The following is a 26,474-nucleotide window of genomic DNA, read 5'->3' on the forward strand; positions in this document are numbered from 1 at the left end:
GGCAACGGCGGCGGCGGCGGCGGCGGCGGCGGCGGCGGCGGCGGCGGCAACGGCGGCGGCGACGGCGGCGGCGACGGCGGCATCGGCGGCAGCAGCAGCAGCAGCAGCGGTGGCCCTCTCGCTCTCGAAAGCGCAAGCGCGAGCTTCTTCTTCGCGTCCCCGCCGCACGGCCGCCACCGCCGCCACCACCGCTGACGACCCGGTTGCGTCCCGCTACCACCGCACCACCACTACGTCGGCGGCGGCCCCCTCCCCACCCGACGCCCCTTCCCCCGCCCCGCGCCGAGAGCGCAGTGTCGCGTCGAACCTCTCGCAGAGCGCGTCGCACGTCCGAGTACCGGCCGCCGCCCGTCATCAGTAGTTGCCATACCGCGCAGCCACGTAACCTCTCACCTTCTCCTTAGTTTTTAGTAGTCAGTAGTAGGGGAGAGTGTGGAGAGAGAGAGAGAGAGAGAGAGCAAAAGGGAGAGAGAGAGAGAAAGAGAGAGAGAAAGAGAGAGAGAGAGAGAGAGAAAGAGAGAATACGCGCGCGAGAGAAAGTGAAGAACGTGGTGAAAGAAAAAAATTGAGAGAAGATCAAGAAGAAGAAGAAGAAGAAGAGAAAGAAGAGAGAAAGGAAGGAAAAAAGAAAGAAGACATCTACGTTTTCCTCATCGTAAACCGTCCTTCTCATCGTCGCCGTCGTTATCGTCGCGCCCGTCGTCTTCGTCTCTACGTCCTCGTCCTCGTCGTCGTCGTCGCTGTCGTTGTCGTTGTCGTTGTCGTTGTCGTCAACCGGCTTGACGCAACCACTCGGAGTAGTTTATCATTTCGTACACGAGTACGAGACGTACGTGCGTTTCGTTCGTACGTTTCGTCATCGTCGTCGTCCTCGTTGTTCTCGTAGTACTTCGAGGGAGCACGTCGCGCGAGAGGAACACGACACGAGATACGGAAAACAAGACGTCGTGTGATTATCGTTCATCTTTCTTCTTCTTTCGCAACGACACGAGTCAGTGGTAAATCAACGACGAGGAGAGAAGCGGAAGACACTCTCGTCGTCGTTGAAGAAGGTGACGTTCTTCTTTGTCGTCAGAAAAGGAGCAAACAGCAGGTTCTCTCTCTCACCGTCGGCCAACACGAGCACGAGGAAGATCGTTGTCGTAAACGGAAGAACAACGACGACGACGACGTCCTGCCGTCGCACGAGGACTAATCAGGCAGAATCACTTTCCGAACGACGGCTCTCTCTTAATAGTCGTGCTTTTTTCGTTTTATCCGTGATCCTCGGGAAGAGGCGAGAGCGTTGCGACGACGACGAGCCGTGCGCCGCGCGCCATTATGGAATCTCAGAATCAGGAGATCGTGGCGAGCGGCTCGCCCGCTGAGGTGCCCAACGATCCAGGGTACATATCTTCATGCTTCTGCAAAATCGATCGTCCACCTACATCCACCAGCAATGTTTATAATAGCACCGACCGAAAGGACGGGTTGCTTCCTTGTGAAAAGTAACGCGACGATAATTTCACTTGTGTTTATATATCGCGCGAGTGTTCCTTAGAGAAAATCGCATATCGTTACGTCAATCCTTTTAGTTTCTATCGTCTACCGGCGTTCCGGATGATAATCGTGCGCGTCGTGCCTTCTACCTGCTGTTATTCCTGTTTGTTGATGCTTTTGTTTATATATGTACTTTTCAATACGACAGTATATATATACGTATATATATATAATATATAATATGTAGCGTACAGTATATATATACAGTATATATATATACAGTATATGTATATATATATACGTATATATGTGTGTGTATATATATATGCCAATACTGCTATTTATTATTATTGTTATTGTTGTTGTTGTTGTTGTTGTCGTTGTCATTGTTGTCATTCGGTGGAGCAGGCGCGCGTGGTGTTTGTTTGCCGGGCGCGTAATATGCGTGTCACGGTAGTGTGCTCTCTATCCTCGGACCGGTGGCGCCTTCTTTCAAGCGCGTTCGGCATTCCCCTGCGTCCCCTTACCCCTCGCCAAAGACATCCCCTTTGGTCCGCGTGGAACGCGCGAAAGAGAGCGAAAAAAGGATAAATGAATGGGACGATCCGAGAGAAACTTGAAGGGGAATAGTTTGCCGCCAAGCAAAGGTCTCATTCTTTTTTCTTCTCCGTCCTTTTACATCGCTGTGTGATTCCTTCTCGTCCAGAATGATTTAAACGGATATACGGGTTGATTGCTTTCGCTAAGAAATTGAAAATGCATCGAAACAGCTAGCAAAACCGTTTTCGTTGTCTCGTCATCGTTTTCATCGTCGTCGTGATCGTCGTCGCCGTCGTCATCGTCATCGTCATCGTCGGAGATGACGGCGTCTGTCACGTGGTGTTCCGATTCTTTTGCTCGAATTGCGTGGGTTGCTGACCACGTGACCTACAAAGAAAAACGGGGGTAGTTCGTGTCATTCCTTATCGTAACGTGACGCGTCGATAAAAATAACACGCGAAGAATCTCCGTTCGCTTTCGACCGTTACTTATCTTCACGTATAAAAAATGATCGATTTAGCGTGATCTATATAACACGAGAAATTCAAAAGTGATTTCTTCGTCGTCGTGTTTATCTTCTCCAAAATGGCACACGTTTACCGGATTACCGCGTAAAAGTATTAGAACGGAGACGCCTAGAAGCGCTTTAGTGGGAACGAAGGAGAGAGCGTAGAGGAGCAGAAGCGGAAGAAGGGAGAGGAGGAGGATAGACGGAAAAGCGCGTGGGTGGGAGTTCACAACGAGGCTGTCGTGCCTCAGAAAATCGATGTTCGAACGCGCTACCACGTGATTACGACCATTATGCGAGAGAGCGTTATCTTCGTTAGCATCTACGCGACGAGCGCGAGATTTTACGTATTTAATTATGATAACGACGAGTAGATTAGCGTCGTGTAAAAATTCTTAGAGGAAGAAGGAAGATTTTTTTTCTTCCACTTCCACTGGTCGTTGGTTTACTTCCGCACTAATGACGTATAGCATACATACTATATTATCGTTAGAAATGATTAGAGATTGCACGTGCGCGCGCTCGCTCGGAAAGATATTTCGAAGTGGAAGCACATTGGGAAACTTGATCCATAATAGACCGATTTTCATGAATTTTGATTATTCCATCTGAGTATGTGATATGAAAATCGATCTTATCTTCGTTAAATTGGAATGTCGTTTACGATCTTGCGGATAACGTACATGCTTCTCCATTGTCATCCTCGTTCTCTTCGTCGTTACGTTGTATTAGACACGACCGATGAATGGATTCTGTTCACGCGTATCTATCGATCTATTTAGCCGCGATGAGAGTGTATAATTCACGAATGGCAGTCGATGCTTTTATTCGAAATGTTCTCATTTCATACAAACTTAATGGATCAGGTACCTTACTGCACTGGCGGCAAACCGTAATTAAACGATAAATTCGAATTTCCCTCGTTTTTTTTCCGATCGACAATATCGATGCGTGGATGGGCTTAAGTGTATCCGGAAGTAATGGGAACAGGGGGAGCCTCGGATTAAAGCAGGAAGCGCGCTCGTTTGTGACGGAAGTCGTGTTCTGAAATTTTTTTACTTAAGATTGCGCACCGTATCGAGATAGAGAAGAGTTCTTCTATAAAAAAAAAAAAAAATTACAAAGAGGAAAAGGAAAAGCAAAAAATCGTTCGTGAGTTTTTCGGTTGTTGGTTGATGTGTGGTGACACCTGTCGTCGAGAAACGGAGACTGCGCAGAGGGTTAAGAAATACCGGAAGTTACCCTCTGCCGGCAGTTACCCCGTCTTCTCTTTCTCCGTCTTCGTCTTTCAACATCGAAGATTGGCTGATGGCGATGCTGATGGAATCATCTTTTTTTTTCTAGGAAAATGTTCATCGGTGGTCTATCATGGCAGACCAGTCCAGGTGAGCATTATTTAACGTTAATTAATTCCCCACATTCAAGTAATTAATTCATATGCATTAAGATCTCAACTAACGCACGAAATTCGAACGAATTAATTCGAATTGTCCAACATTGCGTTTTTCAAATCAGACAAAACGTGCTTAAATTTTTCGTATTATTTTCAAAGCGAATTCACCAATCGCAATGCAGTATAATGAAAAACTATCATTGAAGAAAGTCATAGAGTATCTTGACAGCATCTTCCTAGAAATATCGTATAAAAGAAGATTAACGAGGACAATCGATTACCGTATAAGCATGACCGTGTGCGTATATCGCGTGATTATGAAAAATTACTGGGTGACACAAGATGGACTTGAGTAACGCTTTGTTGAACGTGCCTACGCCGGCGAATCAAACGTCCATCACCCGTCACGACAAAAAAACTCTCTCCTATCTCTCTTTCGTTTCCTCTTTTTCTCTCTTTCTATCCTTTACTTTTTATAAACAATGCCGGTTACATGTGTACGGAACTAATATTTATGCGAGGTTGCTCGATGTAAAATATTAGTTATTGACAAATACGGTAAGATATGAAGAGACGGTCAATATCCAATAGACAAGTAAATATCATCAATTACAATCCTAATCATTATACTGGAGACTTTCCAGTATACGCGTACATCCGCAATGTGTTTATTCAAATGATTTAATAGTTTATTTCGATCCAATATGGATATTATAACCATTACTCTTCGACGATTTCTATAGTCCATGCTTGTCACAGAATCAAGAATGAAGATGATCAAAAATATTTGAGTAAGCCATCCTATTTTCTCCGTATGAAGCTCACCACAATATCTAATCAGGTCGGACACGCTTCGAGTGCTCTAGACAATTTAATGATAATCCGATCCTTGTATTTCGCTCGCGCTAGCACAATATGAAGTACTTTCTCTTAACGATGTACCTACTTATATCTCGTATATAATACGCTTTCAATCGATTATGCACGTGTCAGCGTCTAGTGTTTGTGTTACAAAAAAAATCTTGCCAAAGGATATAAAATGAGTCGAAGATTGTCTCTTTCTCTTTTTTCTGTTTGTCTTTTCTCTCTTTCTCTCTATCTATCTATCTGTCTGTCTATCTATCTATCTATCTATCTATCTATCTATCTATCTATCTATCTATCTATCTATCTATCTATCTATCTATCTATCTATCTATCTATCTATCTATCTACCTATCTATCTATCTGTCTATCTATCTATCTATCTATCTACCTACCTATCTATCTATCTATCTATCTATTTATCTATCTATCTATCTATCTCTCTATGTATCTATTTATCTATCTACCTATCTCTTTCTTTCTTGTGGAAAAGAATAAAAGAGAAACAAAGGCGGAATAGGCTCATTAGCGTTATTTGCCGTCGTTACGTAAGCCGTTACTCCACCTTCCTTTCGTCTTGTTCTCTTGCTCTACTGGACTTGTTTTTTCTTCCTCTCTTCTTCTTTTCCTTATCCTCTGTCTCTCTTTTTCTCTTGGTAGTCTTCTTCCGTGAGTTAAGACGATGGCAAGCGACAGAAGAAACGCTGGCAGGAAGACCCGTTTCTTTTGCTTTTCACGGCGTGTCCAGCCTCTTATTGAGGTAAGCGCAGAGAAGGAGGAAGGAGAAGAAGGAAACTACAAGAGAAGAGAGAGGAGCTCAAGGAAGAGACTTTAAGGTGCAGAGAGCAGAGCGTTTCGTTCCTCGTTCGCTTTATACTCGCTTTGCTCGACGACTGATTTAAGGTTGCCGAGTAATTCACCAGTTGGCATCGACGATCACAGAGTCGTTTTATCCGAGCCTCTTATGTACCAAATTTGCGGCATCGAACACAAATTGTTGTTGCGCCAACTTTTTTTTTCTTTCTTTCTCTGTCCTTCTCTCAATCTTTTTCTCAGTTCTTGGTTTTTCTATCTCTATTCCCTCGATCTTCGCCTCTATTCGATCTCTATAGATACATTTTTATGTTGTCTCTACATTTTTTAATTTTATTTCTAATTTTCATTTATAGCCTATTATAATTATTATATATTTTTAAAAAAATTTATATTTATTAGTTTCATATTTATTAAAGCAAAATGAAAAAGTAATTTAATTAGTAGAATTTTGTTGGAGTATAAAGACAGTATTTTATTTCATTTTTAAAATAAAAAACACGTAAGAATTTCTACAGTAAGCCAGTTACGGACTGTTATCCATTCGACTTGTCTCTTAAGTTTCTTTTTCTTTTCTCTTTCTTTGCTGCTTATCGTTTGCCGCAAATGGACTTAAATCCATGGTATATTTACTCCTTACAACCTTTACGAAGAACACTACTTTAACCTTTTCTACTTTTAAATGCCACGTTTTACATTCGTAGCGGGAAGCGTTCGATTTTATCGCTGAGAGAGTTTCATTTCTCGATATGCATTCGTTCTTCCGTGTTTTTGTGTTTCTTCTTTTTATTCTAGATTTTCTTTTCATCATCTTTTCGAGATATTCGAGGAAAATTTATCGTAAAGAAATGAAATTTTAAATAAAATACTTTCAATAAAAGCTTTAAATAAAATATTTGTAATTTTCACTTCGAATTGGATAGATATATCCTAGCAACGCAAACTGATTAACTTGAATATCAGAACATTTTCATGAACGATGGAAAGGTGTCACAGACGAATTCATACGATTTTTGAGTGTTATACGTGAAAGGAATCGTCTGAGTAAATATCCGATGCGGGTATCGACAAAAATTGAATTGTAATTAAATGGTTGAACATTCGAGTTTATATTGAATGTTAAATAAACAAGGTGCATATCCGGTAACGCACACTCTATAATTGGTTTTAGCGACGACCGATTATGCTGAGCGAGAAGTGAACGGTAAGGATGTTTGCACACTGTCGACCAGTCGCCGACGATCAGATCGACAAATTATCAAAATTCAGAAAATTAGGCAACGTGCATTGTTCGTTTTTTCCTGGTCGTTACGACCAAGTCTATACTTACCTGTATATTCCTATGGATCTAGTGGTCACCGATGACTAGATTAACGAACAGCCAGAAAACTAAACTAAATACGACGACCAAACGAGTCGTATATCGCTCATTTTTTCATGATCACTGACTTTTGATCAGCTAATCGGTACGATCAAATGCAGACACGATTATATACATTCCTTTGAATCTAATGATCGTTTATCGGCTACATCTGGTTGCTGGCGACTGGTTGACAGTGTGCATGTAGCTTAATAATTTCCGAATTTGGTACATGTGATATGCATGCTGAATAATTAAGGAAATTAGAAAATCGTGTATCACCGCGAATCGATATAATCGACTCTAGAATGAAATTGCGCTGCAGGATTTTTGTTACTCGTTTAAATTACATTCCATGTAAAAGGTATAGATATATGAATTTTCACGCTTGAAATACTCGTAAGTATTTTATCATTTACATCGATAAATAAGAGACATTTGTGATAGTCATTAACTACAGCTACACATAAATTTTAATCGAATTTGGCACATCCTATTTGACAGGATTAAAAAGCGGTATTCCGATGCAGTCAATATTCTCGTTCGAACTTAAGAAATGCTATGCATCAAACAATGGCTTACATTGGCTTTCCTATGTATGCATGAAGAACGGCTTACCTCATCTAAATCTTTCAATTTTTTGGAACAATGGCCTGAAACCTTGGGACGGTTTACAGGCAAATTGTTAAAATATACGAAACATTGTGACACGAGCTACATGACGAGTGAGTCCATTTAGAGTTAACTTTTATTGCTTTCAATGTCGGTTAGATATTATATCGTGTGAACAAAAGTATATTTGTACTATATGAGAAACGTTAGAGAATGTAATAGAAGATACTTTTGTTTTTCTTTCTATTGTTATTCAACTTAATATTCTTGCTATCGCTAATTAGTCTCAAACGCGATTCACGAGAAACGGATGTAACGTACTTTTTTCCGAGTTTTGCCGCTTCTCTCAATTATTTGTAAACGACGCAAGGAGTTAAAGCCAGCTGGTTTAATTCTTGTGAGATGTTCCATGAGACGAACTGTTTTATACTTCACGAAGCGTGTTAGCAAATGCGTTGTACGTTCGTTCATTTTATTATTTCTCGTCTAAGCGATTTCGTCGATCATAGGAACCTCGAATATTCTTGCTGTTTATTTCTTCAAAAGTAAGATTAGAGGCGTAACGAGCAAAATCAATTTTCAAAAAACAACCAAAGCGAAAATTACCGATTACTCGATAAATTTCATAGATCCAAGAATACTGACTTCTAAGTTCATATCCTCATAATTATACGTAATAAATCTTAAGACCAAAGTGTTTTTTCGCTCCATTTTTCTAATGCAAGAACGTTGCCGCGTACTAATCTTATCCACGTCTAAGATTTTGCCACTAATCATATTTCAAGTAAAACGTTTAGCTTTCAGCGCTAGGTTAGTATCTTCGAACGTAAGCGTATGCGTTCATGAGATGAAGTAAGAGGACAGTAATTAGAATGAGCGAGAGAGAGAGAGAGAGAGAGGGGATAGGAAGAAAGAGAAAAGAAAGAGGGGAGTGCAAGAGAAAGAGATAGAGATAGATAGATAGAGAGAGAGAGAGAGAGAGAGAGAGAGAGAGAGGGAGAGAGAGAGAGAGAGAGAGATAGACAGAGAGAGAGAAGCATTTTTTCTACTTTGTCGACATCGGCGTCGTCAACGTCGTCGTCGTGGTGTCTGATGCAATCGAGCGCAACAGATTCTCCTCCTCGTGTCTCTCGCTATTTTTAAACGTAATTGCACCCGGCCGTTTTAATGGGCGAGCGGGCATACAGACGAAGATGGTGTGAGAATAAGAGAGAAAAGAGAGAAAAAGAGAGAAGAGTACAGAGAAACTGCGAAAATTTGTCAGCGAGTCTTTTGGGATGCCACTGTTAACGAGCTATTCTGATGGAATGAAATTTTCACGAACTGTTTACATAAAATTCTCGGCCACCAAACGGTACATCCTCAATCGTGATAAATCTTTGGTTAATAATATTTTATGTATTGAGCGAACATTTAATTAGGTTAATTTAATTCTATGCCGTTGCATAATGTTCTTATTCATTAAATCTACAGAATGTAACCCTCACATCTTTTCGATGAAAAATTAACGCATTGCTGGACTAATTATCAGGCATTAAACGCGGAAAGTTATCATAATTCTCATGAAACGTCCATTAACATTTAACTACGCTATTCGCGTCTTCTCCTCGTCGTTATAAGCGGAGCAGTAATAACGTATTACGTATATGGGTTTGAATGCGTATTCTTCTTTTAATTCGATTCTAATTCCAGCCATTGGAGTATCGAAAGAATTCATACGGATTTAAGAGCATCCTTGAACGGACAATCTGCACGATTAAATTAAAGTCGAAAATGCTACGGATAAAGGGTACTTAAAGTACGCTGTCGCAGAAGATAGAGATGAGGAGAAATAAGGAAAGATGGTATAAGATTGGTCAACTGACCGAGGAATAATGGATCTATACTTGCTCCTTCTCTTTCTCTTTTTCTTTCTCTCTCACTCATTCTCTCTTTCTCTCGCACCACATGTTTCCTCGTTTCTCTTAGCGCTATGAAAAGGGGACTTTAATTACGCAAGTAGGTCGAAAGGGACGCCTAATTTATTTGCAGCGACATAGGTGACTGCCTGCGGCTCCCTCTGCGACCACCAGCTTGTTAGTGCAACGATATTTGTTAACATAAAACAGGGTGAACGACTCTTTTGTTACCTGTGTTCATTCCGCCTGCATAAGCACGTCTCTCATGCCACACGTTCTACTCCGCGACCTTTCTCCCTCTCTCTCTCTCTCCTTCTCTCTCTTTCAACTGTGCAGAATTAATTATTATAATTGTCTTTTGAACATTCCGAATTATTCCGTTTCCAAGTGCCTAGGAGTTGTTCCGTGACTCGTCCGTTTTTGCCGTAAACTATCTTTTTCTCTTTTTTCAAATCTTTTCAAACATTATTTATTTCGAAACTTTTCAACTTCAAAAGCAACCTATTGAGAGTGTTTCTATTACGTTCACGAGCCGACGTCAATGCGACGATTTACCGTTTTGTTAATCAAATTATTTTCCACGTACGGGTGAACCCGCATTTCCGGAAAATTTTCATCGTAGCTCTCAATTTGGTCAACTAAATTTTACTTGGATCGACAAATTTCTTCTTTCACTCACTCTCTCTCTCTCTCTCTCTCTCTCCCTCCCTCTCTCTTTTCCTTTTTCTATCTCTCTTGTTTTTCCCGTATTAGTCATGAACGAGCGAGCGCGGACATTGACGCTCTACACCGAATGCCTGTCATCAGAAACATTATTTACAGACGAGCGGAGTTCACAATTTAACTACTTGTTTTGATAAATGTTTTTCATCGAAAGCATCGATTTAAACGGAGATGTGGCGCGTGTTTCCGCTCTTAATTTCGTGGTGTATGGCTTGTGATCGCGAGCCGATGTGTTCATTCACTACTCACACATGGATATGCATAACCACATACGATATATTTTCATAACGCTCCCGTACCTCGTGTCCACCAATAAAGAAAGAGAAAGAGAGAGAGAGGGATGGTGGGAGGGAGAGAGAAAGTGTGCGTGCGGTACTGAATAAGCGTGTACACTGTATACAGTAGCATCGTTCGCACGGCCAACGAACAGCTCTTATCTTTAGGCATCTTCCTTTACCGGCTCGTAGATCTCGAACAAGACTCGCCTTGTCTCGATGATACATACACCTATGTATATTTACGCTCTACCTAACTATCTAACACTCACTACCGCTAGTTCTCTATTGCCCATATCGCGAGACCGTGTTACAATGTGTTTGTAGATTTCGCTTGCTCCTTTTTTTCTTTCTACTTTTCTGCTGTTTCTTTCATTAATATGTTCTCGTTAGCGCCAGATAAACCAAAACGTAGAGGGGATCAAAAAAATTTAATGATCGCCGGAAGTTCTCTTCATATATAAGATGTTTCTAACTATATACGCTTATTTCTAAGATTTATTCATTATATTATATTATATAAAAAAAGATTTCAGAGAAAAAAGTTCACTGATTATTTGACAATTTTTTTAGATGAATTACTGATTATTTGGCATTTTTTTGAAATGAAAAGATTGTAAAATTGTTGTCAACATAATTATATTGAAGAAAGTTACCTAAAATTTTACACGAATTAAATAAAATTTCAAAAGAGAATTCGGGTAAATTGAGTCTGTATACCGAAATAGAAATTTCGAATTCGTATTCTTGACTTATTTTAATTAAACAAATTTAACTTGAGTTATTTCAATGAAAACAAAGTCGATGATGGTCCGTTTTCTTCTTAAATACATTCTTATTTATCTTGATTTACATTTTTCATTATCTTTAATTTCTAGTTTCGATCATTGCGCACGTGTACAATGCGCAGCGCAGGAATAGCCCACTTTTCTATGAGAAATCGACGATATGCGATAGAGAGAAACTGGAACGGGCCACGAGTTTGACCTATGGGATCGATGATAACGATTCGGAGCGAGTTTATGTGTGTATAAATCAAGCTACGAACTTCGTAGAGATACGATTTCGATCGAATACAGAAAAGAAAGTAAAGAAATGGAATTTTTATTCTTATTTGTTTTGCACATAGTACAGGTGAATATATTTATATTTAAAATTTTAATGAGTTTTATCAATTCCATTTATAGACATGAAAAAATTGATATAAACCATATGAAATATATATATATATATATATATATATATATATATATATTCTTATATAGATATTTAGTCTCTGATTTCACGAAACGTTTCATTGATGTTAATTAATGTGTGTGTATGTATGTGTACTTATCTCTTTTTCAAGCTTAATCCAGTCAAATACGTTATTACATTACACCTTTTTGTACATGTATCAAAAATCGTGTAAGGTAGAATAACACTGGAAATCAAAAAGTGGAAAAAATATTTATATTACGTGTTGCTTGATAACGCTTTTATCAGTAATTACTAAGCTGCATATAGTCTCCACAGCTGATTTCATGTACGAATTTTAATTATTCGAGCAGAAAAATCGAAGTAAACCATTAAAAAAAATTAGATATTCGGTATCAGATTCGATGAGATAATTCATCGAAAATGATTTAATTAAGCAAAAGATACAATAGATTGCTTTTTTAAAGCGCTAGAAATTTGGACGGGCGCGTTATGCGAGATTTTTTCGTTAGATACATTTTTACAACGATTCGAATATCGTAAACCGAGATAGAAGCTTGATTGGAAAACGTTCATTATCGTTGTTCCATATCGTTCTCGATAAAAAAAAGGAACAAAAGATTACGATGGGTATATCATGTAACCAAAAATATTCGTGCGGTTTCGTAGCGATTTGTTGTTTCTTATTGTGACTTGCAGAGTGCAAATTTTTATGTGTATCATATACTACAGATATGCATCGGTCAATCGGTACACTTTAACTTGGTAGGTACTTTGATATATTATGAGAGCGTTTTAAATTTCAATTAAATCGAGTTTAATTCGAGCATGTTTTTGCTTTATGAATTTAAATTTGAAATTTCAAAAGTTGCAGAAACATGTAAGATATATATAGCATTCGAAGAAGATTTTGAAGTGATTATTTTAATAAATAAAACTTTATGAAAATTTCTGTATGTGCTTTCTTGTGCGCTTTTCTGAATACTTTCTCTACTTACTACTTTTTTTCCTGATGTTGATGAACACGTTGCTAGGAGAAATCCGTCAAGAGGGAATACATGATGTCAAATTACCCTACAGCCAATGTACATTACGTCACTTTCATCACGTGATATCAGTTATGTCTTGTGGTACGTCGTTTCGTTTCTAATCTTTAATAACAATTTTTATTTTGTCCCACTACCATCAGAGTTTTTCCTCTTTTCCTTCCATTTGGTAATGCTGATCTTGATTGTTGTTATTTCTCACATATATGCAACAACATTATTTCGACTCTGCGTTTCGTTATTATTTATTACAGCGATATATACTCTATAACCAACAACGCTATAACCTTTCTTCTTCTAGCTGGTCTAAACATTCGGAATAAAAACAACGATAGATACTACAGCACATGAAAAATGTCAGTAGTCTAAGCTTCTTTTTAATACACACACACATAATATATACACATATCATATATATATATATATATATATATATATATATATATATATATATTGAGAAAAATGTATGTTACAAAGTTTTAGAATTAGATTTTTAAAGACCATTATACATCCTCGATAATTGAATTTTTAATGATATCAACTAAAATATGTCTATTACAAGCACTTTAAATTCTTCACTATATAAACATTGAAAAACGATTACATGTACATTATTAGATTTCACGAGCAGTTGTATTAAATACTGAAATTTTACTGCTGAACTGAAAATTGAAAACATTCGCAAAAATATTACAACGATATATAATAAAACTGTATATACAAAAAGACATACTGTTTTTTTTACGTGACCGGCATGAAATGTATTAACGAACGGGTTTCCCGTTTCACTGACACGTTGCGTGAATCGTTTGGATTCGCGATTTGATAAAGAAGTGGCGAGAGGAAAAGAAAGAGAGAATATAAAAACCGTATAGAAAAAATATTTGAAAAAAAAGTTTCGTAGGAACACGTGCAATACGAGAACGTAGATAGATACGTATATATCGCGAGGATTTCCTATATCGAAGCTTTATAGTTCACGATGGTAACAATGCGCCATCCTCTCTCTCTCTCTCTCTCTCTCTCTCTATCTATCTATCTATCTATCTCTATCTATCTCTCTCTCTCTTTCTCTCTCCCTCTACGCTCGAATTCATTCAACGTTTCCAATTAAGAGGGTTAGTCCACTTTGCGTCGGCAGTGAGGTGTGACTATGCGCTGCGGATGTGACGTTCTCGCACGTTCTAGAACTTCAGTCGACTGAAACGCTTATTATCAAATGGGTACTCGCATTCGTTCGTCGTAAACGTGATTGTTGCGTATGATAAACTGTTCTACGTTATCAGTACTTAGGTCGGAGTTGATCGATTTCTCTATCGAAGAGAGGAAAGAGAAATAAAGAAGGGAAAGACATTCATATACCTTTATAACGTTCCCATTTTCATCGAAAACCAAGGGATCTCGATAATAGGAACGTTCAGTTGTGTCACTTTTCATCTTTATTCATTTGCGACACGCTTATCCACATTTTCCTTCTCCATTATCTTCGATCGCCATTCTACTTTGATTTTCTCTATCCCCTCCCGCTTTTTCCTCCTCTTTCTTCGAGACACGATCTTCTTAGCAGGCTTGTACTTACCTCAGACTATAACTTATTCTAACTGCCAATCAGCGTAAGAACTTATCATCTTACATACGATGCAGGAGTTATCTATATCTGACTACTTTTTATCATCATTACTGCTACCAAGGGAATTATTTGACATTTTTTAAAAGTGTGTACTTTAGCACGTATATAAATTTTCGTATAAGAGACATCACATAAAATTTCTTTTTCTCTCTCTTTTTTTTTCTCTTTCTTTCTCACGAACCTTTCAAAAGAAACTTTACACTTTCCTGATGTAAATTCCAAACAAATAAATAAATATATATATATATACATGTTAGAGCCCAGAGAGAAGAGCCACTGCCAATGGCGTGAATGACGAGGTACGAGGGAAAATAGAGCCCATCGTCAACACTGATTCTAATTTAGATAGTCACGGTTAACCACACGCTGACAATAGGTTGTTCCGGATGATCTCGATAAGATTGCAAACACCGGGTGGCTATGAAACGCAGGTACGCGCGTTCGGCAAGATGCCTCTCAGAGAATAAGAGCAAAAGACAACGAGAAAGAGAGAAGCAGAGATATCCTCGATCACACCATATCTTGCTACAACATTGAATCGAAAACGACTCGAGGGAGTCTTTTACGATCAATAAAACAATGCTTTTGTTTAAATGCTTTTGCCTGTTAATGACTTAACGTTTTTCATTCTTCTTTCATGTTCCAGCCTTATCTTCAATTCCATCAATAATTTTCTGTACTCGAATAAATAGGTATAATGAATGTACTTTAATTTTGCTTGCATCAAATAAACCTCTATGTATCACTAATACCAGCGTGACTAGTGATTTTGATTTTTTGAAGCAGTTAGTCAGTTGTTAGAAGAGAGCCATTGAGTATTTAGTTCTTAATATTATATATATATATATATATATATATATATATATATATATACATATATATATGTAGTATTGGTGATTTTAATAAAATAAAAGATTTATTGAAGAAAATTAACAAACGCTATACAGAAAAATGAAGAAAGTCTTAAGTCGCGTCTTAGTTGTTTCCTGTGTTTATTGGAACTGTCTTTTGTCGATCGTCACGTTCGCCTTCCCTCTTGTTCTTTTCTTCGAGAACCTAAGCCTCACTCTCGTGCATACGTATACACACATAAAAACACATATACACATACACATATACACATAAACTCATTCATACTGAAATAAAGCTTCGGAAAACTCCTAAGTGGACCGATATGAGAACGATACACTTATACTGCTGACTCGCTCACATTTTACGCACGAAGTATCGATTAAAATTCTCGATACTATACGCGCGCGCGCACACACACACACATGTATGTATATATATTTCGTTAATCAAGGAAAATGTAATGTTATTTTCCTACTAACGATTACAATACGAATTCCGAACCATTTATTGAAACTCTTTTCTACGATATCCGGTCGGCCCACATCATATATATATTATTCTTCGAATAACTAATTTTTTTTTCAAGCGATTTGTCAATTTCAAGTAGCTCAAAAAATGTATATATTTAATTTTACTCGAAGAATTGAAGTGATTTCAGATAAAAATAAAAATTATTGAATACTGAAAGATTAATGGAAGTTATTGTTTTCAAATCGGATTCGGATTTTGAACTACGAGAAGTTATTGAGGAGGAACAGGAAAAAAAAATAGTTTAGAAGGAACGAATTCCGTAGGTACACAGACAAAAGTAAGAGAAAAAGAAAAAGAAAGAAAAAGGGGAGAGAGAAAAAGAGAGAGTATATGGCATATGCAACGTATACCGATTGATTATGAAAAAACTGACTTCTCCAGAATATAACGGAGGTACACGTGGGAGCGGACAGGTCACCCAGTGTACTCTAGCATATATCGAGCCAGTTAGTCGAACAATAGTTACTTCTTAATGGATTCACCGTACTTGTCTATTACCTGCTTTGCTTCGTGCTTATATTTCCGTAGAATACACATACACACACACACACACATGCCATTTATACGTGACACCATTGGCACGTGGCTATAACCACTCGTGAGCATTTCCAGGCCGACTATAGTCAGTAAAGGCCACCTTACCCCACAGTTACTCGATGTACGGCAATAAAACAACAAACTCGGCTCGCCAGCCGACCCTCTTTCTTTCTACGTAGCACAGATAACCACTGTACTATAGTTCGCAAGTTGGGGTGCAAAATCCGGGCTAAAGTGGGGGGGAGAGGAAACGACATATTGCTGACCTTGTCACGTTAGTGTGTTTCATAGTGATTAAAAAACGGTCATGGAGTAATTACAGTATAAAAGATGAAATAAAAAAGATTATAAGAGTGAAAAAAAGAGAAAGAGAAGAAGAGAAAGAAGAGAGAGAGAGAGAGAGAGAGACATAGTATACATACATATGTGTATATATATATATATATATATATTTCACACATATGGAATGTACTTTAAAGGGAAACTCGTGTTGCGGTCATCCCAATGAGACCACGTTGATTCGACACGCGAACAGTTACATATGTACGTTCTTCCCTGAGTAGCTAATATGTACATAGAATTTTTCTGTGATGCTCATTAAGTAAATAAATATGTAATGGTGTAGGTCATAGGATATGAGAGAAAGAAAGAGATAGAGAGAGAATACAAGATAGAGGACGTTAAATTACCGCTATTCTTACGGTGATATTATCTGTCTTTCTGTAGAGAGGAACAGAAAGAGAAAGAAAGAGAGAGAAAAGAGAATTTCCTTCATGCTATAGAGTAGAGGGAATCACTTATCTCGTACGTTTTACCGTATAGTACGTAGATAAGAAGACGGAGAAGAAGGAACGAGACACGCCTATCAATCGTAATCACGCTTCGCGGAGGATGAACGCGTCTCTCGTTATCGGGCTGTGCCAAGCTTAAAGCGAAGCGACATCATCGACCTACCGAGAGGTCTGGTCTGTCTTACCTGAGTTCATCGAACCCTCTTCTTTTTCTTATCAAGAGTTCACACTTGAGTGTATCAATGATCGATAAAACGACATATCGTCGTTATTTAGACATATTGAAGAATTTCTTGGAAAGGAATGAATTGTAAGTGATAATAAAATATCTAAACGATATTACGATTAATTTCGATGATCTACGAACGAGTTACACAGCTTGGATTATTTAAAATATGGAAAGATAATTTGTCAAAAATTTTCTAGCAATCGGAGTTATTTCTCGATTAATTCGGTTCGCATTGAGATATGCAAAATATATTTTGATCGTTAAATTTTTGTTTTATCGAATGAAACCATATTTCATCCATGATTCACACATCAAAATATTTTTATATGTAATATTTAAATTTATACTTTAATAATAAACGACGACTACTTTCCCAAAATTTCTACATGGATAAAATGTAAATTTATTTTAGAAATATATGTAAATATTTCGATGCTATTGAGTCTGTCAATCGTACTTGTAAGGTTCAATCGGTTCGACTCTTTTGGTATTTGTCGATGCCATAAGTTGTCCAAAAATCGCAGTTTATTCTTAAGGTATATTCACCGAAACTTCACACCAAAATTAATCACATGAAACTAAATTGGGCTTGAGACGATTCTTAAGGCTACTGATCATCTCTAATAAATTTATCATGGTTTACGTCAACAAAGAATCCTGGCGTAATTCTAGACAGATCTTAATGAACAAGATTTTATTTAAAAAATAAAGATTTAAGCAAGGAATTTTTTTCGTATACATAAACTTTTTGAAAAAGAATAAAGCATTTCTTGAGACGATTCTTATCACAAAAAATAAAACATTTTCAAAAATTCGAGAAAACTGACTCATCGCTCAAATTATCTTTATATTTAAAACGAGACCTTGTACATCAAAATCAGTCAAGAATTATACCTGTATTCATTGTGGCGTAAACACTGTTTTTGATATTGTACGTGAAAAATAAGTTTCCTATAGTGGCGGTGAAAATCTATGCGGTGAAATATTCGTATATACGCTTGAATTTTTGTTTTGTTTTCATGAAGTAACAAATTGTCTACTTATTTTTGTACGTATGTAAACTGATGCTCGGATTTTCTGACCCATTCCAACATGAAAGAGCAATAAACCACGTTTCGCGATATGGAAACTTCACTTAGTGGTCATTTATTTTGCCAAAAATAATAATTACTGAATACTTATATATTATATATTATTTTAATAAAAAAAAAACATTAGTTCGTTTCTATGAAGTATTACTACTAATATAATAATATGTAAAATAATAATATTATAATAAGAATAATGATAAGAAAAAGAAGAAGAGGAAGAAAATATATATGCTTAAATATTTTATATATCATATATATTATATGATATAATAATGATAATTAATAATTATAATATTATAATGATGATTTATAACTATACATTTAAACGAACTAGATACAATATAGTCAATTTACACGCGAGTTTCTCACAAATATTTCTGTTCCCTCTTTTGGATGTATTTGGATGTTTTTTATTTTCTGCACAGAGTTTATCAATTTCTCACAATCCATTTTGATATTTTTTTAATTAAATTATACATTGGCTGAAAAAAAACATTCATTTGAATTTGCGCACTTGATCACCATACGACCTCGTTTAGAATGGACTAATAAAGTTGATGCACTGATCAATGAGATCACGCATGTATTTTCCAATACGTTTAAGAAGATTGTGCGAGTTCGACCGATGTCGCGTATCAGTTGAATTGTCCGATATCGGTACCATTACGACTACAATCTAAGAATCAGTTTAGCTTTTTTTATTTCAAATTAGTAGAATAGATAGAATCAGAAGTCATGGGAAGACTGCTTTTTTAACGAATGTCTTGAAATGTTTGCATTAGCACAGATTTTAATTATTTCTTTTTAATAAAATTTGTAAACATTATAGAAACATGGATAAGTATATGAATTAAATTTTGACGGAAAAAATTATATAGTTGCTTTATAAAGAAATACTAAAAATTGTTAAAAGATTTACATGATTTATTAAATAAAATAACGTCTTTAATGGGAGGGATAAGGAATGAAAGAAAGACAAAAAGGAGAACAGTAACAATTTATTTGAAAACTGTAGCTACTTCGAGCGACGACGCATTTCCTATGTGGTATCTTCGATTTTCTGACGTTGCCGACACTTTGCCATCCATCTCCTCTGTGTCTATAAGACCAATAATGCAGCCTAGTTTGCGTCGTCGAAGTAGAAGAAATCGTTACTGCTGTCTCTAGACAACGGTATGTAACATTGATATCGAGCCTATGATATCCATTCTATATACTTAAAGCGACCAGTCAGCGATACGCGGTCATCGCAGTGACGTTATTTATTACCTCCGATGGTAAGGTGACACATTTGAAAAAAGCAAGAGAGAGAGAGAGAGAGAGAGAGAGAGAAAGAGATCTTAAGACTCGTTAAATTATCTGGCAATGATTTAACGTCGACTCACATATGTTAGTTTAGTTTCCTTTCTGTCTCCGTTCCAACTTTTCGGTCACGGTGATTTTAACATTATTATATGTAAATTAAATGTATACACACAAACATTTTCATTCGATCTCTGTTTAGTCATTGATCCATCATATTTTCTTTGTGTCTGAGATCACTGTCAATAATGTTTTTGAGAATTCTGAGAACATATTTTATTTGTAGATAAAGGAGATTCTCGATCGCTCTATCCATCCCTAACTTTTACGTTTTCGATGTCTATACGCATTCCTATGTGGTATGAAACTGTACTATAATTGAAATAACGTAACGAAGATAAAATAGAGACTGAACTGATATGGAATTATAAATGTGTGAATTGACCTTTATGATGAAATTTTAAGCGTCCACAGATTAATACTTTATTATACATCCTTTTAACACAAATCGCGCTGATACCGTGATGTACTCTTTATCGCATACTAAAGCTATAGAACGTTGTAATAAATTTCAATTCGCATAATATTCTATAATAGAGATAGATTCAATGAATGGAGACGCATTCGATAGAGATGAACGAAGTGTTACTGCATATGATTTTGTTGTGGATTTTAAAAGATTACAAAACTTAAGCAAGACTATACATTAAAAAGATATCCCTTTGACCTGATATGATAAACTACATATAAAATTTCTGCGATCAAGCTTCCGTGTAACAGAGAAAAAAGAAGCAAGCAAGAGAGGGAGGGAGAAAGAGAGAGAGAGAGAGAGGGAGAGAAGGAAGTAGAATAAAATGCAGAATGTTGCTCGATATCAACGTTAAGACCGTAACACTCAGCGACCGTACAAAATTTGGTCACCCACTTGTTGAATGATCTACTTAGTTTGGCAGAAGAGATCTAGATTGCTAAGAGAGAGAAAGAGAGGGCGAGAGAGCGAGAGAGAAAAAGAGAGAGAGAGAGAGAGAGAGAGACAGAAAGAAAGAAACAGAAGGAGAGGGAGAGAAACAGAAAGAGAGGGAAAGGGAGAGAATGAGCAAGATTTGTAGAAATAGTCTTGTGGAAGAAACAAAACAAATCAATGGAAAGAGAGAGAAAAGTAGAGAAAAGAAGAAATAATTGGATGAGAGAAGAAGAAAGGAGATTTCATTTTCTCTAAGGCTGTTCATTCAATATCGCTCCAAATGTGTGCGACTTCAGCGATGGGTGCGGAAAAAAACGAACTAAAAGTGCATTAGAAAAGTTTGTCCCTTCTCTCGATTCATCATATCGTGTGTATGCTTGTATAGATACGTTGTACTCTTCACTCCATCGCTGTGCGTGAATTGAAGAACTGAGCTAAGACATCAGACACAGTGTATGATCGTCAATTTTTATGGAACCGCCGGTGCAAAGTCAATATGTATTTCATAAATGAAATGAAACGTGCGATTTCTAGATAGACGTTGATGCTCTTTACATACTTGAATTGACGTTAGGTTTATTACTTTTCTTGCATCTCTCTAAGACAATTCATTATAATAATAAACTGGTAATAATATTTATTATTATCAATAATTAATAGAATTAAAAAGAATATAGTTATGTTTCATTGTAGAAAGAATTGGAATTCTTTATCCTTTGCTTATCTTGCCATATTGCTTGGTCTTAAATGTTCTTTTTAAATGTTTTTAGAGATTAACAAAAAAAAAATAATACATGGAACTAACAATCTTATTGCGATAGACAATACATAGAGCGATTTAAATTTGATTTAGAGCAGTTTAGATAGCAACTAATACACGTGAAGCGTCATTTTTCGTGACTCTACAATAAAATTATGATGAAACAAAAAGGTAGAAGTAAATTTGTATCATCGTGCATTATGTCAGGCTATTGATAATATTTTTGTATCGATAGAGAGATGACATTACGTTTCTGTCCGTTTTTGATAATCAAGGACTCATTTGAAAGATTAAAGTTCTTTTTACACGAGATAAGGATTCTTGACAGATATTACATTCTTCGTAAAAGTCATGTCGAAATATAGGTAATTTTCAAAAACAATTTTTACTGAAAAATCGGGCAACTTGTTCTCGTATAGAGATCCTTTATCTTTCAAATAAGCTCTTGATCATCAAAATTGGACACAAATTGCAACGATGAGAACTTAAGACATAAATATAGAGGAAGAAACTCCCCTTACGTTGTATGTATATTTCTTTACGTTACACTAGAGAGCTATGGATTCTATCGGTTTATTTTTTTTTCCTTTCTTTCAAAGAATCGATTACTTAAGATATAAAGCAACAGATTCCACGTCCATAGTCGCGTAGTGGGGGAAGGAGTTTCGAGCTGTTTTGACACGTACACGAGGTAGTGCCATTGCGCCCTGATAAATTGTAGGAAAACGGCTAAAAATTGGATTTACGCTATAAATTATCATGAATGTAATTTTTGTCCGATTTTGGTGATCAAGCGCTTATTCTAAAGATAATAGTTTCTATAGGATATCAGGGTATCCAATTTTTGAAATAAGTTTTCACTCGAGCAAAAATTACTCTTAAAAATTACCTTAGACATGACTTTTGAAATGAAAATAACATTGTTTAAAAACCCGGTGCCCTTATCTCGGGTAAACAAATAACCTTTATCTTTCGAATCAATCCTTAATTATCAAAATCGGACAAATTGCGACCATGAGAATTCATGTAAATCTTTGTAAACGCGTAGGAAGAGAACCCGCGGTATCCATCTTTTTGGTGTCTATACTCATCTAGCATCCTCTCTCTTTCTTTTCGCTCTTCCATGAGCGTATTTCAGGGTGTCTACATAAATTTGGCCTCTGCGATTTTCAAAAGCGTCTCAAAAATAGTTACCGCCTACGCTGTCAGGCGCAACTTTGCGTTCTGACGAATCCCGCCATCCGCACGAGACCGCGGCGGGAAAGCCGTTTTGCGTGCGCGTATGCCTCCGAATTTCGTGGTAAATTGTACAAAGTAATATTTATTACACCGCTGGCTGCGCGCTTTTTTACTCTTTATGATTTTTCTCGGCAAAGTATTTCAATATGTTGTGAAATGTTCATGAGCATATATCGTAAATTAAATTATTGATAAAAATCCTATAAAATATTTTAAAATTTATTTATATCTCTTACACAGTATAGAAATAAACAGTTATATGAAAAGAATAAAACATTTACGGAGATAAATCTAACCGTGTTTACATTTTTCCGGAGTGTTCTATCTATCAAATAATAGTTGTAGCTCTGTTTCTCTCTCTCTCTCCCTCTCTCTCTTTCTCTCTCTCTTTTTCTCTCTCTGTCTCTCTCCTTTTTCTTTGAAACATTGTACCCTAACGCTTCGAAATCAACATAATTTTTTTTTTGTGAACGGTAGAGCCTCGTGACGATTTTATGTGACACTTTTATTTTATGATATTTTGAAGTGCGGTATATTAAAATCTATGTTGTCTCACTTTTATTCAAATGTTAATAATGTTAATATTTTATATGTACATATATTTGAATGGTGACAAGCATATATATATATATATATATATATATATATATATACACATATGTATATTATAACTTGTATGATATATCTAGTGCTTCAAATTTTCGATGTAGATAACTTTCGACGGTCGTTGCTACTTCTACTCTCGTGGTTGTCTCTCAGTTATCCGATAGTCTTGTGTTTATAATGACGTTTACGTGCCGCACGGAAATACGTTTACTTGGCTACCGCTAAAAATAATGCGTATCAGGTTATTTTTGTAGGTTCAAGCTTGACGTACGCGCCAATGCACATGTCCGTAATAGCAGGCTATAGTTATATGCCGCGAATCGAATCATTAACTTAAAAATAATTTGTCGATAAATTACAAACATCAACAATGGTTATCTTAACATTATCATATATATATCACTTCATTCGCTGCCAGTAAATTGGTGTCATATGTTTGATCGCTTGACGACAACGGAATATTCAAAGAAACTTTTTGGAAGGTTGGAAGAAATAAAAAAAAGAAGGAAGGAGGTAAAGAGATTTAGCGGAGTGTTTGTGGCATGCTCGCATGTACGTCATCTATGCATCGTATTCTCATCAGACGCACTATTTTACGATGTTTCGTGCAATTGCAATACGTGTCCGCAATCATGTTGATCTTCTGTATACAGTTCGCACGTGTAAGCGAAGGGTGGTAAAAAGATGGCACAATAGATACGCAATGATCGTCGGATTGCGAGGGTGGTAAGATGGAAGGAAATAGGCGCGTGTATAAGCGACGTGTTAATGACATTACGTAATACCAAGCGAGCCAATCAATGTATACATACATATGTATGGGAGACACCGTGAGTGCACTCAATGCACCGATCGTGTCCGTTCTCGTTATTACATCGCTCGTTCCTCTGTTCGCTTGTGACGTTCTGTTGCTCTCTCTCTCTCTCTCTCTCTCTCTCTCTCTCTCTGTTCTCTCTCTTTATCTCTATTTTTGTATGAAATAGAAAATAGGCGCGATAAACGATGCTTCATTAAAACTGGCTTATGTTCGAAAATAGGATTCTACAAAACTTGTAGAGTTCGTTGGCAAGATCGTTTCTCTTGGAGGAGCCTTAAAAACGAATCCGTTCTCGTTAATCTTCTTTACGTGCCAAGTAAATTTCGTAAAAATATCTATCCTCTAACCAAAGATGTCTATCTATAGGTATATTTTCTATATTTTCAATCGTATTTGAAATAAAGTCTGTTACAGATATATCTGTAACAGATTAATTCGCTTAAGGCAATGATTTAAAGCATTCTTTTTCCTACTAGAAAAATGTTTTAATATTAACTACTTTCTATCTTGCACGCTACGCGAGGCAAATAATAAAACGTCGAGTAATCATATTTCGAAATATTTTTCTTCACACACACACATATAACGACGCATTATTTTACCACTGAAAGCGTTTCATGGCAAAGGTCGATGCAGATAATCGGGCTCGTCGATCTATGAAAGCACGCAATAAATCATAGGGTTCGCTGTAGAGGAAACAGAGAAATAATTGCAAATAAGGCATGTCCGGCACACTGTAGAGTACCTAACATTTGAAGCAGGAAGCAGCGGCATGCACCGTTAGACGAACTATCGACGACGATAACAACTTTTTGTTAACGAGCTATGTAGGTTTCTTATCACATTAGTTTCATTTTATTCGTATTCTAGGAAATAATCGGATGCAGAATATTGCATAACTACATAGACAAACACATTTTTCTTCCCCTCTCTTTTTCTCTTTTTCTCTCTCTTTCCTTTTCTCTTTCCGCATGTGCTACATGACCCATCGTTGTATGCTACCCGTTCAATCGCTTCTGTTGCGTCTGGATTGCATGCACGATCAAATGTCACGCTAGCATGCGTATATAAGTACATATGTATTTATGTAGGTACGTATATACATATGTCAGTCTCGTCGTAGAAAGAACATGTTGACGTCATGAGAAAACTTTCAAGGATGATGCGAACCAACAAACGTACGTTCCTCACTAGTACTATTACTACTGCTATTACTACTACTATTACTATACTACTATTAAATAACTGCTACCATTACTACTACTATTACCGATCAATAACTGCTACTACTACTATTACAGAGCACTACTATTTTCTACCGATACGTCGTCGTTTCTTCAAGAGCTGCAAACCTTTTGGATGTTTCTTTTTTAATTTACGCCTAGACACGTGGGGAACGTAAAGTTGACCAAAGTGTTTTATTTATATCTCTGCTCAGTACGTAGAACGTAGAACTCGCTTCTATCTTGACCGTGGCTCGTTCAAAAGTACTCTTCTCGAAATTTCATTCCGGGGGAATAAATTCGATCGATCGAAGGGGTAAAAGATAGCTGCTTTTCTTTATCACGATCTTCGACGTCTACAGATCGTTTTTAACGAATCGAAAAGCGATATATCGGCGAAGTTTTTCTCATATAATCTCAATACATTTCCAAACATATTTTAAAATGGAATATTAATAAAATAGCTTTGAGAAAGATGATTCGACAAATTCTTTATTTAAACAAGAAACTATCTTTACATGGAATTATCTCCGGTGTCGAATAAATGGGAATAACGTCGATTTGTAGAAAATTCTTATTTAAAATATAATTTTCAAGTAGACGACACGACGGGTTACAGTAGAAGTATGTTAAGACGCTTCATATCCGATGTAAAACTGGCAGTTCATTAAATTCAAAAATTGTTTTTATCGGTCACGTAATTTTTTAGGTTCGTAGAGGCTCTTACAGCTCTGGAATATAATGCGAGTACATTTTCTTCGAAGACGTACATCATACGTACTCCCATCTTCTGACTAAAAGAAAGCATTGAATATTCGTGTATTTTATTACACATTAATGATTATAGAAAATGAAATAAAATTAATATGTTAATACACGGATATATGTTAAGCAGGGATATATTAAATATACGTTTACAATTGTACTTAAATATAGGTATAATAGAGATCTCCCTTAAAATACATAGATTATAGACGACACAAGTCTTATACGTAGTCATGAAAGAGCATATCTTTTAGCTGTTGTATCGTCAACAACGTTCATCGTAGATGCCAAGCAATCTTCCCGGCTTATAGTTTGTTCGTTGAAAGCACGTAGCGCATGGTACCGAATCGTATTCGTAACCTCATTGGAGGCTTATTCCCGGAGGTAAGACAGTTCCTAGGGCAGGAAGACCTACGAAGACGAGTCGAG

The 26,474-nt window shown here is 36.8% G+C and overlaps 1 protein-coding gene across 9 annotated transcripts in view; it reads left to right on the forward strand.

Moving 5' to 3' along the window:
• The first annotated feature begins 301 nt into the window (after positions 1–301).
• The window catches only part of LOC127068004 (RNA-binding protein Musashi homolog Rbp6), a 594,260-nt gene continuing 568,087 nt past the window's right edge, over positions 302–26,474 (forward strand). For 7 of the 9 annotated variants that reach the window (XM_051003560.1, XM_051003549.1, XM_051003597.1 and 4 more), the window contains exons 1-2: positions 302–1,487; positions 3,872–3,912. In XM_051003560.1, coding sequence (XP_050859517.1) covers positions 1,321–1,487; positions 3,872–3,912 — 208 coding nt within the window. In that variant the 5' untranslated portion in view covers positions 302–1,320. Of the gene's footprint in view, positions 1,643–3,871; positions 3,913–26,474 lie in introns of all 9 variants that reach the window. The other 2 variants (XM_051003568.1, XM_051003588.1) reach the window with 2 other exon arrangements.

The sequence above is a fragment of the Vespula vulgaris genome, chromosome 1, assembly GCF_905475345.1.
Source record: "Vespula vulgaris chromosome 1, iyVesVulg1.1, whole genome shotgun sequence".
NCBI classification, from domain to species: Eukaryota; Metazoa; Arthropoda; class Insecta; order Hymenoptera; family Vespidae; genus Vespula; species Vespula vulgaris.